Source organism: Eumetopias jubatus, unplaced genomic scaffold (genome assembly GCF_037043125.1).
Source record: "Eumetopias jubatus isolate StellerSeaLion01/CBP00866 unplaced genomic scaffold, mEumJub1_p1.0 scaffold_15, whole genome shotgun sequence".
Lineage (NCBI taxonomy): Eukaryota > Metazoa > Chordata > Mammalia > Carnivora > Otariidae > Eumetopias > Eumetopias jubatus.
This window is the reverse complement of record NW_028274821.1, coordinates 56,633,017-56,650,045: the sequence shown is the minus strand read 5'-3', so window position 1 is coordinate 56,650,045 and position 17,029 is coordinate 56,633,017. Positions and strand designations below refer to the sequence as shown.

General features: G+C 38.2%; 1 protein-coding gene across 2 annotated transcripts; it reads left to right on the top strand.

The window, feature by feature from the left end:
• Nucleotides 1-4,558: 4,558 nt before the first annotated feature.
• On the top strand, nucleotides 4,559-16,836 carry NDUFB6 (NADH:ubiquinone oxidoreductase subunit B6). Of its 2 annotated transcripts, XM_028115141.2 has the most exons (4): nucleotides 4,562-4,861; nucleotides 7,101-7,193; nucleotides 12,926-12,970; nucleotides 16,657-16,836. In XM_028115141.2, exons 1-4 carry the CDS (start codon nucleotides 4,682-4,684, stop codon nucleotides 16,723-16,725), a joined length of 387 nt encoding a protein of 128 aa, XP_027970942.1. In that variant the 5' UTR covers nucleotides 4,562-4,681; the 3' UTR covers nucleotides 16,726-16,836. The 2 variants fall into 2 exon arrangements, with proteins under 2 accessions (XP_027970943.1, XP_027970942.1); XM_028115142.1 differs by lacking the exon at nucleotides 7,101-7,193 and having other exon boundaries at nucleotides 4,559-4,861.
• The last annotated feature ends 193 nt before the right edge of the window (nucleotides 16,837-17,029 follow it).

Below are 17,029 nucleotides of genomic sequence, written 5' to 3'. Positions count from 1 at the left end.
ACAATTATTCCTCAATATCATAAAAGATCAAGGTAGTGTTCAAATTTCCCTCATTGTCTCTCATTTTAAAAAGACCTGATTGCTTTAGTTTTAGGTTTACAATAGTACCGAGAAAAAGGTACAGAGATTTTCCACATACCCCCTGCTCTCTCTCACACATGCATAGCCTCCTCCATTATCAACATCCCTCACCAGAATAGTACTTTATTTTATTTATTTTTATTATTATTATTATATATATTTTTTTTTTACCAAGGATGAACCTACATTGACACACCATAATCACCCGAAGTCCATAGTTTACCTTAGGGTTCAGTCTTGGTGTACATTCAATGGGTTTGGGCAAATGTATAATAACATATATCCATCATTAAAATATCACACAGGAATATTTTCACTGCCCTAAAAATCCTCTGTGTTCTGCCTATTCATACACCACTCCCTGCCCCCCTGGCCCGACAACCACTGATCTTTTCATTGCCTCCCTAGTTTTGGCTTTTCCAGAATGTCATATAGTGTGAGTCATACAGTATGCAACCTTCTCAGATTGGCTTCTTTCCTAATAATATGGATTTAGGGCTCTTTCATGTCTTTTCATTGGTTGGTATCTCATTTCTTTTTTAGTGCTGAATAATATTCTATTGTCTGGAGATACCACAGTTTATCCATTCACCTACAGAAGGACATCTTGGTTGCTTCCAAATTTGGGCAGTTATGAATAAAGCTGCTATAAACATCCGTATATGGGTTCTGTGTGGAGATGAGTTTTCAACTCCTTTACTTAAATACCAAGAAGTGTGATTGCTGGATCATATAGGAAGGGTATGTTTAGTTTTGTAAGAAACTGCCAAACAGTCTTCCAAAGTGACTGTAATATTTTGCATTCCCATCAACAATGTATGAGAGTTTCTGTTGCTCCACATTCTCATCAGCATTTGGTCTTGTCAGGGTCCCAGATTTTGGCCCTTCTAATGGTTGTATAATGGTATCTCATTGTTCTAATTTGCATTTCCCTGATGACATATGATCTGGAGCACGTTTTCATATGCTTACTGGCCACCTGTATAACTTCTTTGTTTAAAGATTTTATTTATTTATTTGAGAGAGAGCACGAGCAGGGGGAGAGGCAGAGAGGCAAGCCGACACCCTGCTGAATGGGGACCCTGACCTGTGGCCCCATCCCAGGACCCTGAGATCATGACCTGAGCCAAAGGCAGATAGATGCTTAACCGGCTGACCCACCCAGGTGCTCCTGTTTATCTTCTTTAGTGAGGTGTCTGTTAAGATCTTTGACCCATTTGTTACATTGCTTGTTCATTTTCTTACTGTTGAGTTATCATCTCTTTTAATCTATGAGTTCTCTTTCTCTCCCTCTCTCATTTTGTCTTTCCCTTCAATATATTTTTGTTCAAGAAACAGAGTCACTTGTCTACAGTTTCGATGATAAGGATTTTTCTGAATGTATCATTTTGGTGTTGTATAGGAGTTAGAGCAGTCTGTCCCTGTATTTCCTTTAAATGAGTAGTTAGATCTAGAAACTTGATCAGATTCAGTTCGATTTTTTGTTTGGCAAGGACACTTTACAGGCAGTGAGGCTGTCTTCCACCAGGAGGCGCACATGTTCTCTTTGGGACATAAGGAGCTTTTTTTTTTTTTTTTGTAAGTAGGCTCCATGTCCAAATGTAGAATTTGAACTCACGACCCTGAAATTGAGAGTCCCATGCTCTACCCACTGAGACGTGAGCAGCTTTTGGTGATCACTGTATTGATTCATTAACAAAATAATGGTTGCAGAATAGTGATATTCTACTTCAGCCATCCCTTCTTTTTTTACTGTTTTTATGCTTCTTTGATTAAATTTTCCTTCACCAACTATCTTGTTACTCGAAGATGCAATTTATATAGAGATGCCAGAAAAATGCTTGTTTTTTTCCCCTTCACTTAATAGTTTTCAAAATAATGAGTTGGTTCCCTAACACCATCCAAAAATGACCAATGAGTTTTTTTTAAATCATTATGAACTCATGTATGTGAATCTCTTTTTTTTTCAGATTTTATTTATTTATTTGAGAGAGAGTGGGAGAGAGCATGAACAGTGGGGAGGGGCAGAGGGAGAGGGAAAAGCAGACTCCCTGCCAAGCAGGGAGCCATATGCGGGGCTCAATCCCAGGATTCTGGAGCCGAAGGCAGACTCTCAACCGACTGAACCACCCAGGCACCCCTATTCGGTATTTTGAATCTATTTGTGAATCTATTTGATATTTTTCATTCCACTGAAGTCATTATATTTATTGATGCTCAAATTCTTTTATCTTTGACCAAAGGAAGTCTATTTAAGTTGGCTTCTGAATCCTTTTGACATGAGCCTGTCTTTAGAAATTTACCTGCTTCCTACTAAGACAAGATGTTCCTGGTTTCTTTTACATTTCTTCACTCAGACCTGGGATTAGCTATTTCTCTAAGGCAATTGTTCTCAAAGTGTGATCGGGGGATCCCTGGGAGTCCCTGTGATGCATTCATGGGGTCTGTGAGGCCAAAATGATTTTCATACTAATACTAAGATGCTATTTCCCCTTTTTAATTTGCAGTCTCTCACAAATGTATATAGAGTTTCCCAAGGGCTACCTGGTGTAGGATATTATGACTAAATGTAGAAGAGGTTTTAAAAAATATGCTGTCATTTATTAGGCCAGATGTTAAAGAGATTTACAAAACCGTAAAACAATGGCACTCTTCTCATTAAATAATTTTTGTTAATGGATATTTTGTTATTTTAAAATCTCTTTTAATTTATAATGCAGTAAACATCAATAGGTATAACCCATACACACAAAAGCTCCTTGGGGTCCTCAACAGTTTTTAAGAGTTTTTATTTATTTTTTATTTTATTTTTAAAAGATTTTATTTATTTGACAGAGAGAGACACAGCAAGAGAGGGAGAAGCAGGCTTCCCGTGGAGCGGGGAGTCCAATGTGGGGCTCCATGTGGGGCTCCATGTGGGGCTCGATCCCAGGACCCTGGGATCATGACCTGAACCGAAGGCAGAGGCTTAATGACTGAGCCACCCAGCAGCCACAGTTTTTAAGAGTTTGAAGAAATTTGAGAAGCAAAATGTTTGAGAACTGCTGTTCCCAGGAGTCTTGGCTTCTTCTAATGGAAAATGGTATTTAGAAGTCACAATCTAAGAGCTAGAGATGTTCATGGTTACTGGATTGGCAATTATTTTTAGGCCATTTCAATGGGCAGAGCTAAGATAAAATGATAAATATATTTAAAGATAAAATACATCATGAGTTTTTACTGAGTCTTTTGATTCAAATTCAGAACTTCAGAGTTTTTACTTAAACTCATACAATTTACATTTGTATCTTTCTCCCATTACAAAAATTCCAGCATAAATGCTTATTTTCAGTGTCAGATTAATATTACCACCATTTCCAACAATATAATTACCTAAAACAGTTTAAAAAAATTTCTTTTGGCAGTTTCCTTTGTCTTCGAGGTATCTCTTTCTATATAGATGAACAATAATTTGATGGATTAAACTTACTTGAAATGGTGTGTGGGGGGTTATGCCACTTAGCAGATCAGTTAGATTCATGTGTTTTTACTTTTGATTTTTAGAGGAGATTTTGTAAACTTAATTTTGTTTTATAATAATATAAAATGTTTACATGGTTCTAGAGTAAAATCTGTTACACAGGATATATTCAGAGATGCCTAGCTTCTATCCCTGTTTCCTCTTATTCCCTCCCCCCCCCCCCCCGTTGGTAACATTTTAAAACAAAGCAATAGTTTCCCTCCTTTTATTTTTAAAATTTAAGCAAACGTGTATATATTTAGTATTACTACCACTCTTCTCTTTTTGGATAAAAGGTAGCATACTATATGCACTTCATTTGGTTTTTTTTCACTTAACAATATAGAGATCATTCCACGGTTGTAATATAGAGCACTTCATTGCGTTATTGTACCATAATTTATTCAACCAGTCCACTATTGAGGAATTTGGGGCTAATTTCCAGTTTTTTTTATTGTACGGCAGTGAATACTCATGCACATTCTTTTCATATTTTTAGCACTACATCTTTTGGATATAATCCTCGACGTGGGATTGCTGGGTCACAAAGCATGAATGTGTCCAATTCTGTTAGCTATTAAGCTACTCTTTTAGCCTCCGCAGTACAGATGAAGGAACAGACTGAGACTGCCCAAGGTCACTTTATCAGTCACTGACACAGCTGGGATTTAAACTTGGAAGTAACGTTCTCCACACTCTCTAGGTCATGGGAAGACGAGTACCCAGGCGGGAGAGGGAGGTGAAGAATTTGCATTGGACATCACATTCATTGGATCACATATTCTCATCCTTCCAGGTCCCAGAACACCACTCCAACCCTCTGCCCTCTCCGGTTTTCTTCTTTCCGTCCCTTTCCCCCGCTTCTCCCACAACTAAAACGCGGCCCCACCCGCTCCCGGCTAATCTGGGCGGATGAAGACTGCGCAAGCCCAGCCTTAACGCGGCGATTGCAGCCGGTGCGGAGGCAGGACCTGAATGACGTCCTAACGGCGCGCCGCTCCCGGGCGTCCTCGCAAGGTCGCCTCGGAAGCGGGGAGCGCGCGTAAGTGACAAGACCCTGATCAGGGACGCGCCGTGTCCGGCCTTGGTACCAGCGGCAGCATGTCGGGGTACACGCCAGACGAGAAACTGCGGCTGCAGCAGCTCCAACAGCTGAGAAGGCGATGGCTAAAAGACCAGGAGCTGAGCTCCCGGGAGCCGGTGCTGCCCCCGCAGCGGGTATGGCCTATGGAGAGATTCTGGAATCACTTTTTGCGGGACCAGACCCCGTGGAAGAACGTGGTGAGTGACGGGCCTCCCTCGCCCTGATGCCCACACCCCGTCACAACCCCCGGCGTGGATGCTGGATGCCTGCTAATTGTAGTCACACCAAGGACTGACATCACTGGGCCTGCAAGTCCCGGTAGTTCCCTGAGGGAGAACCGGGTTCAGCCGAGACTTAGGTTTAGAAGGGACGCTATCTTGTCCCAAGAGAGCTCTGGAGTTCAGGAACAAGTATGGCTTTGGGAGAGTCTACCCTGTTGCTGTCAGGTGTGATGAGAAGGAGGCGAATCTTTGCTTAGGTTTTACAGAATGATAGAAAGATTCACTTGAGTGAAAAATCTGTGATTTTAGTATTTAAGGACACCTGTCTGCTTTTTTAAGGTTGAGGTTACAGAGAATAACACTACACCCACCTACCGTAAGACACGGGGAGTCTCTGATTGGTTGTACAGCCCCATGTGATCACCATGAAAAAGATAGGGTCTTGCTGCTTTCCGTAATGAGTTATATTCAAGAGCCACCTTTCTGAACTACCACAATGTTCTTTTAACACAGTTTAGTTTAAAAGTGCATTTCTAGACTTTACACTACAGAAAATCACTCATTTATTGAATATTATTAAGATCACCCTTTATTTTCAGGGTCTCTGGACATTTTCTTGAGGTCATTAAATTACATCAATTTAACTGATGAACACTATATCTCAGAATTGTTTTCAATAAGCTATGACATTGGCTAATAATAATCGTAATAATACTATTAAGTAACACTTGAGTACTTATTTTCTGCCTGGCATTTTGCTGAGGGTTTGACATGTGTTACTTTATTTAATTCTTTACTTCTGTAAGGTAGAAACTACTCCTAATCCTTAGTTTAAATGTGTGGAAAATGAGACCTACAAAAATTGAGTGATTTATCCGTGGTCACAGAGCTAGGAATTGAAGGAGTTCACACTGAGATCCAAGTGTACCTACTTTCTGACTGTGCTACCAAGTCTTGTGCAAAATTTTCTGAGAAAGTGGTATTGGATACTTATTTAAAGTGGTAAAATTACACTCTAATTCAACCCTAGTCTCACCTTTTGTATCCCTGACATTACTTGTTGATTTTGGCAGCTTCTGGTTGAAAGTTGACATCCCAGCCATCAGCCAGTGATGTAAGGAAGTAAATAAGTATTTTAGTCTGTTGTTCCTTACTTTGAGTTAATTTTTCTTCCATAATCATATATACTATAACACCTAGAATCTAGTTATCGTTGGTAAGATGGTTGTATTTCATTCAGATTGGCTGCCACGGAAAAGTTCCATTTTCATTTCTATTTTGCCTTTCTCTTTTAAAATAGTGTGCTTTGGGGCGCCTGGGTGTCTCAGTCGTTAAGCGTCTGCCTTCGGCTCAGGTCATGATCCCAGGGTCCTGGGATTGAGCCCCACATCGGGCTCCCTGCTCGGCTGGAAGCCTGCTTCTCCCTCTCCCACTTCCCCTGCTTGTGTTCCCTCTCTCACTGTGTCTCTCTGTCAAATAAAATCTTAAAAAAATAAATAAAATAAAATAATGTGCCTGAAAGCATCTCAAAGTAATCTTGGAACACCCCTATCCCAGTATGTAAAACATTCTTTTTCGAGCTTTGGAGAGCTCAAGGTTGTCTGCCTTATACCTAGATATTGATTGTGGGTATTGAAATTGATAAATTAGGGGGTTGACTGTTCCTGAAAAATTTTGTAGGTTTGATTATGCTAATTAAATTGATTAAAATTATTCTTTCATTATTTATGCCATGTTTATCTTTAGTAAACTTAAAATAAGGATATTTTTAGAAGTCTTTAAAATATTTATATATATCTATGAATACCTTACTGTAGCTTTGCAAAATGTTACTTGTCTTAAACCTCGTTTGCTCTGAACTCAAGATGTTATTTATTTATTTGACGGAGAGAGACACAGCGAGAGAGGGAACACAAACAGGGGGAGCAGGAGAGGGAGAAGCAGACTCCCTGCCGAACAGGGAGCCCGATGCAGGGCTCAGTCCCAGAACCCTGGGATCATGACCTGAGCCGAAGACAGATGCTTAACCCAGGTGCCACAGGTCCTATGTTTAATAAAAATATTTGAATGGGTGGGATTAGTTAAAGACTGTAAGGAAGTATGTAGCAGGTAGACATTTTAAAATAATCATGACATTATTATATCATTGATGCTTTTTTTTCTGCCACAAACATAAAAAAAAAGGGATATCTTGTTTATGTTTCTTTCCCCCCAGATTTATAAGGCATACCGACACAGTATCTTTGCTTTTACTCATGTACTTATACCTGCCTGGATTATTCATTATTATATCAAATATCACGTGAATGTAAGTATGTTTTAAGTATGTATTTTTCAGAATTTATTTTTAATATTGTACAAAATTATTTCCTATGTGGGCATGCCTTACCCTGCGTTATTTAGTAGAAATAATCTGCCACTTATAACTGATTTTGAAGTACTTTGAATAAAGTAGTCAAGGAAAAGATTTAATGAAACTTAAGTAAAGTGCAGTTTTTCATTAATCTTTATATTAGTTGATTACAACTTGAAATACATTTTCTCCTAAAAACAATGTTTAAATGATCAGAATGAAGTTGACCTAATAATACTAGTGTAAACTTGGGGTTCTAAATAGGAATGGAGCAAAGAATTTCTGCTCCTTTCTTTGAGTGGAGATACAAGATAAATTCAAATTAGACAAAGGTTGTCTTTGTCATCATCCCATTTCCCTTTCCTTCATTCTGTCTGATTTTTCACCATTTTCTTTCTTTAGAATCCAGGATGTCCAAAAGCTTGAACTTTGTCATGGAAAGATCTTGCGTGTGGTGATTGAACTGAGGCAGTTGCCATATTTTAAAGCCAAGGGATAGTCTGGTGTTGGATCGAAGGCAATATGAGGAAGGAGTGCATTTGAGGGAATGGTATAGAAGGGAGAACAGTGGCAGCTGCCCAGCATGGAGTGTCATAACCCAAACAGATGGAAGAGGGCATTCTGGTACCCAGGGAGGATATTAGGTCTCAGGGAGAGGGGGACGTTGGGGTGGAGGGGAGTTGGTGAGTATACCTGTGTGGAGAACAGCAGTGGTAGTAACCTGGTGTAGAATATTGGAACCTGAGCAAGGGGAGGAGGACATCCGCAAGAAGGGTGGTTTGGGGCAATGATGGAGGTGGCTATCTATAGTAAGATACCAGGACCTGAATGAGGTGAGGTTATTTATACTGGCGTGTGATGGTAGTGACAGGAGATTGGTTACATATAGGAAGACTGATCAAGTAAGTACATGTATCGATGATAGCAGAACCCAGAATTCTCATTGTCAGAAAAGAGAGTTGCACACATGGAAAGAGAAAACCTTGTGGTACTGGAATGGAATTGGAATTATTGGTATGAACTCATGGTTTTTAATATGTATTGATACAGAATTCTATATAGATGTAAATGTGGATAGTCTACGTCTGTCCACCGACAGACCTGGGAGCAGTGCCACTGCATGGTAATTAGCATATCTAGCAGCCTAGTCTTACCCAATTCTCCACTGAAAGGATCCAGAGCTCTCTGGAGAAATGGCCAGTTCTAGGGCTGGAGCTGGGAAAGTACATGATGAGCTTATTGTGCCAGAAAGTAAAGAAGTGTTCAAAGAATGTTGGAGATCTACCAAAAGGACACAGTTAGCTTGAGAGGACTCCCCCGGGACAATTTAAGCATCAAAATAACTAGTGATAGTTATAGATTATAGCCAACTGAATAAAATGCAAATCCACAAGTCCATATGGATATAAACAATTAATAAATGGTTAGAAGAGACAGCGCTTTTTTGTACAACGGATTGCTAAATAATAGACAAGGACTGATAAAATTAGAAAAACTACCACTTGAGAATCATCAAAGTAAGATTTTTTTTAGTCAAGGAATATCAAAAGTTGCTAAAATTAATCTCAAAATACCGAACTTCGCATACTTACTTGATACAAAGGGAAAAGCAGTAATTGTAGTGGAGAAACCTGGTAGACACCATCAAGAAATCTAAATTAACATAAAATACATACTTAAATACATACCAATAATGGGACAAACAAATTGTGTACTACTTGATAGGTACAGTAAGAAAACAGCATCAATTTTGCGTTATTCCCTTCCAAAAATGCATAACCTGAATCTAATCATAAGGAAGCATAAGACAAACCAAACAAGGGACTTTTCTGCATAGTAAATGGCTTGTTACCTTCAGAAGTGTCAAGATCATGAAAGTTAAGGAATGACTGAAAATTTGTTCTAGATTGAAGAGGACTTAAAGAGGCATGTCAACTAAATGTAATTCTTGATTAATGGCATTATCTGTTTAGTTAAAAGAACAAAGATGGCATTGGCATTCAGAATTTTAGAGCCTACACAATGAGGAACAAGTCATGTAAGGGGATTTTCTGAGAATTCCAGACAATTATTGAGACACTTGGTAACATTTGAATGGGTTCTTTAGCTAGAAGGTAGTAATGTATCAGTAATGAAACAGATCAATTTCCTGATCTTGATGGCTGTATTGTGATTATTTTAAGAATATTGTTCTTGTTTGTAGGAAATACTAAAGTAATAAACCAGTCTGCATTTTCCTGAAGTGATTCAGTAAAAAAATTATTTTTATAATTCTTGCAACTTTTTGTAAGTTTAAAATTATTTCAAGATAAAACAAAAGTTAGGGACTCCCCAAACAAATTGTAGATAATCCAATTGAGGTTTGCTTTCTGTTAGCTTGTTGAAAGGAGTGTGAAATAAATAATTGGTGTTTTCAGAAAATTCCCTTTAACATAACTTGTTCTTTCTTTATTGCATGGTCTTTTTAAAATTCTGGCTGCTGACATCATTTTTGTTCTTCACTAAGCAGATTATGTTTGTTCATCAATAAATTATGGAGTGGCTAGTATGTCATCTTCCTTTATTGCTCTGGAAAGAATACGCAAGATAAAATTCCTGGAGTTTGTAGTAAAGTTGGAAGATGGGTATGATTTGGAGTTTGTAGTAAAGTTGGAAGATGCTTATGATTTGGGTAAGAGTATGGAGGAGAAAAGTTATTCCAGCTAGGAGGAAAGGTAAGGAGTCAGTAATGTTCATGTCATATCTACCCAAGACTGAGGAGGTGACTGGAATTGCAGGTCTGTTGGCCCAGTGGGCTGGGACCATTTAATGGAAGGTCTTGAAAGCTAGGCAGAGGAGGTTGAACCTTATCTGTTAGGCAATGGAAAGCTTTCCATTTTTCAGTAGGTGAGTGAGTTGATAAAAGTGCTGTATTTAGGAAAACATAAACATTCATATGATGGGGTAATTGGAGGGAGTAAAGTACTGACATCAGGTAGGTAGATCAGCTAGAGGCTGTTGGAGTTTAGTAGATGTTAGCTGATGAGAATCTGGTTAGGATGAAGGTAGCAGGAATGGAAAAGAAAAGTGAAGACAGAAGACATTAAGGAAGACATAGCTCAAGTTGGGGATGAAACCAAAATTCAGAGGTATTTATGACTAAAATTTCTAGCCTTGGAAGTTGTAAGTAGGGTTTTGGAAAGGTCAATTTGTGTAGGAGCGTGTGCTGTCAACATGTTTTGGGGATGTCCAAGTGGACATGGCTTGTCTTATGTGTTAGAAATATGAAATTAGTGGAGGCTAGTAGGAATTAGAATTGAAGTGTAGTGTTTTCATTTCATAAACAAACAAAATCTTTCTGCAACCATTAAAAGGGGCTAATAATTTATATGTCTAAGGGTCAGAGTATAGTGTGTTTCTCTTGTTGATAGGCTTAAACCAAATTTTATATTTATGTTCACCTGCGAGTCCACAGGCCATTTCATATCATCATATGTCTGTTATTTTTTTACTGTCTTAACATGCAAGACTCTAGAGGAGAAAAATATATTACTACTGTCAGTGCAAGTTTTTTTAACAGCCAAGAGTGGTTTTTACATGCAGAAAGAACTGTTCACAGTTACCTGGAATATAAATTTAAATTCATTTTGTTAGTTTCAATTTTAAAAACCTCCTTTTTTCCTAATTCTTTATATTCAGTTTTAAAATTCTGTTAAACTACTTACACATCTAGTAAAATATGAACAGTCTCCTTTGTTCTTATTATCTTTGGATTAATTCAAGTTGAACTCTCTGAAAACAATTGCACTTACAAACATAATCATATTCTCTCATGTTTTAAGCTGCATTTATACATTTTATATTTATATGTTGAATTTTATTTTTAAGTATTTATAGGGCAAATTAATGACCCTAAGAAGCAAAATCTTTTTAAACTTAAAATCACAAGCCTAAATCAATTATGCATTGTAACTAGAATCCTAAAACTAATCTTTTAGAACCTCTAATAGCCAGATTGATTACCTTAAACATCACAAATGCTCTAAATAACAATATATGGATCATCCCAGTGTTTTAAGAACTTATTAAATTTGACATTTATGTATTCTCTACGTTTAATCTTTGTTATATCTGTATTTAACTAAATTTTTCTAGGATTGAAAAGACACTTACCTTCTAAGAGAAGCAGATTTAATAAGGTGCAGTTACTGGTTTGACAATTCAAGACTTTAATATAGTTGTTTATCTGAGGAAGTCATACTTCCAGGTGATTTTTCCTAAGCCACAGTTGGATGTAATTAAAGGTTTGTGTCAATAGAGGTTCCAAAACCTCTCCCTTATTTTTTCTCTGGTTTTGGGTAGGTCTGCATCCTCATTAATGTTGTAGCCAGTTTGCTTCAGCTAACACCTTTACTGACCAATTGAATTTTACAGTCTTTCTAAGGACATTTCAGTGTCTTCTTGCCATTGGTCCCAGTCCTGAGAGACATTTTAATGTATTTACATTGTATTCTGGCTCTATCTCCTGCTTTTGGCTCCAGTTCGTGTCTTACAGAATGCCAATCTCTCTCTTTCTCTCTTTTTTTTTTTTTTTAAAGAGGATGGGGCTCCTGGAGGGGGCACAGCAGCCCTGCCCCATACCTCGCCTTGGGCCTCTCTCCCACCTTGCCAATCTCTTTTAATAAAATTTTGTTCATTTGGTATCTTGTGCAGATGTATATGCTTAATAAATACATTTATTTAACAAACATTTTTAGCACCTCTTGTGTGCAAGGCACTGTTCTAAACACAGGGATATAGCAGTAAGCAAAGCAGATTGAGTCTCTGCTCTCATGAGGTGTTTATTTTAGTCTTGGAGACTGGCAGTAAATGAAGAGGCATGTAGTGTTACAGGAAGTGATAATCTATGGAAGGGAAACTAAACAGGGTAAAAGACTAGGTCTCTCTGGAGAAGGGCTGTTTGAAGAGAAACATAAATGAAATGATGATATGGATCAAGCAGATATCTATAAGAGCATTTCAGGTAGAGGAACCATTACATATAAGGGCCCTGAGGCCCAAGCTGGCCCAACTGATTAGACTAATAGTGAAGGAACCACTGTGGCTACAATAGAGAGAGGGAAAGAGAGAAGATCAGAGAGGTGGCCAAGGGCCAGATTGTGTAGGGTCTTAGAGATCATAGCAAGGACTTTGGCCTTTGCTCTTAAGAGTTATGAAACTTTGAGTAGAGGAGTGGTCCATGTTAAAAGAATCACTCACCTCTGCTGTGTGGAGAATAGACTAAGAAGGCATGTGTGGATGCCAGGACACTAACAGGTAAAAAAAAAAAAAAAAAAAAAAAAAAAAGGATAGAAGCTTGAACAAGGGTAGTAATACTAGGTGGTGAGAAACGGTTGGATTCATGATACAATCTCAAGAAGGAACAACAGGATCTGCTGAGGAATCAAGGTTTTTGGCCTTTGTAACTAGGAGAATGAAAGTGCCATTTGCTACAGTAGGGAACCATTTGGGGCTGGGGGATGTTATAAGTTGGACCTGGTTAAGTTTGAGGTGACTAGTAGAGATAGCCAAGTAAAGATCTTGAGTTAAATGTTTCAGTCTGGAATTTGGTGAAAGTTTGGGGCTTAGTTAAAAATTTGGGATATGATCTATTTTATTTTAGAAGAAACTCTAAAACCATAATTAACAGAGCATTACTTTTATTGCAGGCAAAACCATATGCCATTGTTGAAAGGAAGCCCAGAATATTCCCAGTAAGTCTTAATATATGTGATTTTTCTTTTATTAGTTTTCTCCCTCCTTTACCTCCCTAAGTGATCATTATAGTGCTCCTTTCTCCTCACTGTCATTGTAAGTGCGTTTTGTATATTCTTATAAAAAAATTAGGAAATTTTGTGAGGCAGCAGCTACAGTTGAAAATGGGAGGTGGGCATACTTCTTTTGAAGCTGGCTGTAAAACTTGTATAACCTTTGTAGTCCTAAAGTGAATTGAAGAAACCATCAGTTTTTCACTGGTACCCTGTTTCATCTAGGGTCAAGGACTTAGGGCACTAGCCTGAGCAGACACTTGAGCATAGTAACAGCAACTGAATTCCTGTTATTAATTCCAAACTGCCATTTCTTATGGCAGTTTGACCTTAACCTCTCCACCTGTGAATTTAAAATCCTGTTAATGTGTTCTTTAAGTTTTGTAGTGTGACTATGTAAGCTATTATCCTAATTTAAAATTGAGTCTTTAGAGCATTAAAAGATTACTTAGTCATCAGTTGGTATTTTTACTGGTTTTGTAAGGTTATTGTTTAAAGCATAGCAAAATGCAGATTATGTTCTTGTCCTATTTCTAGTCATAGATAATGAACTACCATCAATCTCTAAGTTCTGTAATTTTAAAAAACAGAACTCAGTGTTGGTTCTTGCTTCAATCAAATGACATAGTCACAATAATCCATAATCGTCTGCAACAGAAGGGAATTTAAGGGTGAACCACCAAAATTAACTAATCCTTCAGTTGAAACTCAGCTTTAGGAAAGAGGAGATTTCTTCTGTTATTTTGTTGTGTATAATTAATGTGTGTCAGGGCCTACGTAGTCTCAGAATAGGAAATTATGTTACTGGTTTCACCAGCTGGGTAATTTATTTAATCTTCCATTGACATATTTGTTTATCACTTTATTTTGCCATTGCTGTTCAAAGGAAAAGAAGGGTGAGGCTCTCTTTAGAAGACCATGGTGATTCCATAACATTTCGCCTAGTTCTGTATTTTATTTTACTTTTTTGCCATTGTGGTTCTGTTTCTGTGACATTGACCCTTTAAGAAGCTTCCCCTATGAGGACCTGAAGAATGCTCATTTGTACATATATTAGAAGAGGATAGGCAGTAACAAACCCTCAGGCCTCAGTGGCTTAACAAAACAAAGGTCTGTTTCTTATTGACATCATAGACTGATATAAATCAGGCATTCTCCACAATCTTACAGTTACACCATCTGGAATATGAGGCTTCCAAAGATCATGTTAAGAGAAAGAGGGGGATGGACATCTCAGGAGGATTTTAAGGTCTAAGCTTGGAACTAGCTTACATCACTTCTTTTCAGATCCTGTTGGCCAGAACTCATTATCATTGTCCCACATATCTATGTGCTTTTTTATATTTCCCAGCCTACCATGCCTGGAGTCTGTGCCACAGTCCATCCTTCTAATTACCAGATAGCTCTTTGCTTCCTTCTCCCAACACATATAACACAGTTCCTTCCCTAGGGATAAATCCCAGAGTCCCATCCTTCACTGCAACCAGCCCCAAATGTAGGACCTCCAGATATTGTACAGTAGTGTGGCTGCTGTACAATGATGTGACTTCTCTTGGGATCTGAGGATCAGTGAATTAAGAAGGCCAGTTAACTGCATGCCTTGTCTCCCCCAAACCACCCCCAAACACACCCATTGCTCAGTGGTGGAATTCAGTTATTAGTTCTTGGCAATTCTTAAATCCCAGTGGTCAGATATAAAGATTCCTAACCCCCGTGTGCAGTAAGCGACCTGCATGGGCACTGATTTTGTTTTCTGGAATACCTTTGTTCATTGTTCTTCCTGGCCCCTGGCTTTGTCCACAGTTTTTGGGTTTTTTTGTTTTTGTTCTTTTCCATTTTCAACCTAGACCACTTCTAAAATGGGTATGGGAAGCATGCCCTTCTTAGGGTTGTATAGCCTTTAAAATTTGCCTCCTTCTCATAGGTTGAGTGCCAGAGGTTGTTTTTTATTTTTTTAATTTTTATTTTTTTAAAAAGATTTTATTTATTTTTTGAGAGAGAGAGAGACACAGTGAGAGAGGGAAAACAAGCAGGGGGAGTGGGAGAGGGAGAAGCAGGCTTCCCACCGAGCAAGGAGCCTGACGCGGGGCTCGATCCCAGGACCCTGGGATCGTGACCTGAGCCAGAGGCAGACGCTTAATGACTGAGCCACCTGGGTGCCCGAGTGCCAGAGGTTGTTTTAAGCTCAGACATTCACAGGCTTTTGTTGCATATATGTTTGGTTTCTTTGACCATCTATTTTCCACAACAGTTGGTAGTTAGGAAAGAAAAATACTTGATGGGAGTCTTTTTGCTTCTAGTCAGCCCCATATGCATCTATGCTTTGTGTAGTTACCAGGTTCCCTCATTTCTTTGTACTCAAGCAACTGCCTCTAACTCCGTGGCAGTTAGGTGAAAGACATTAGAAAAACTGGCTCAAGATAAGTCTGATCTTTGCCATGGGACAGAGTCCCTCTGAGTTTTATTGGGCTTCTGTATCTCAGGATCTCTTCGTTGTTAACTCTTAGTATTTAGAGAACCAGAAGCAACGTGATTTTCCAATACTGTAAGGTCCTGCATTTTTTTATTCTTTCCATTTTTATTTCTCCTCTTAAATCAGCCTCTTCCTACCTGAGCTTATGTTTCTTAAAGTACATTCCCAAGGCAGCTAGTAGTAGTCAAACAGATACTACAATTTTTTTTCAGCTACTTCTCCTAGAACCTCAATGCATTAGACACTGTTTCCAAGTTACTACTGCCCCATCTTTTAGCCTCCAATGCCAGTTACCTTGTCTCCACTGTTAAGCCAGTGCCATTGGTTCGATTTTTATTACAGCAGCATTAGTACCACTTTATAGAGTACTAATTGCTATGTTACGGTAATGCCAACTGAGTAACGAATTACCCCCCAAATGTATAATGGCTTAAACATAATAAAAGCTTATTTCTTCATCAGATAATAGTCCTGAACACTATTGGGGTCAGGGAATGGCAAGTGTGGGGATGGGGATAATTCTACTTTACCCAGTCATTCATGGACTGTTAGGCTCACAAAATCTGCTATCTTAAACACAAAGATGAAACTAAAGCTAAGTAATTTGCCTAAAATAATAACAGCTTCTTAGTGAAGGTTCTAGGATTCTCACCTCTTGGTTCTGGCTCCAAAGCCCATGCCCTTTCTACCACACATATTGTATCTAGGTTTGAAAAGATAACCTAAATCAGCTACCCAAAGTTTGCATTCTGTCTCTCACATCTGAGCCAAGTGGTAAACGTTGCCTAACACATTCAGTTGCTGGGAGTACATTACCTCTTGATATTGGACTGAAGATGTTTCCCTGTAACTTTTTTTAGGGCCTTTCCTATTTCTTGGGGCCATGCAAAATAAACATTATCTTTTTATCACTTTATGAAAACCACTTTCATGCCCTTTCTGGACATTTTGTTTGAGTGAAACTTCCCCTTATACTTCCTTCACTTATACCTTTAGATTCTGAATATTGCTCATCTTTAGACAGCTTCTACTTTGTCTAAGTCCCTTTCAAAATGTGAATGCCAGAACTGAACTAGATTTTCCATGTGAGATCTGATCAAGTGGAACTATCATCATTGCAGACAGAGATTCTTCTACTAATGCATCTTTGTTTTTTTAGGGTGATACAATTCTGGAGACTGGAGAAGTAATTCCACCAATGAAAGAATTTCCTGATCAACATCATTGAAGATTACTTTAAAATTTCAAAGGCGTATGAGGCCAACTTTGTTGCTGTATTACTGTATTTACTGAATATATTTTCTGGAAAAGTAACTTTAATAAAGTTTACTTTGAGATATGTGTTGTCTGTTTCTTCACAAATATTGTACAATTTGCAACTCTTTGAATTATTTAACAGTAAGTAAAAATTGGATAAGCTAAAGAAATATGAGTGATCACCTTTTTCTGGCCATTCTTAACTTGAAAAACAGGATAGAAAAGTAGTCACGTGGTAGTTTTTTTCCTTACACAGTATACTTAATCTAATCTTA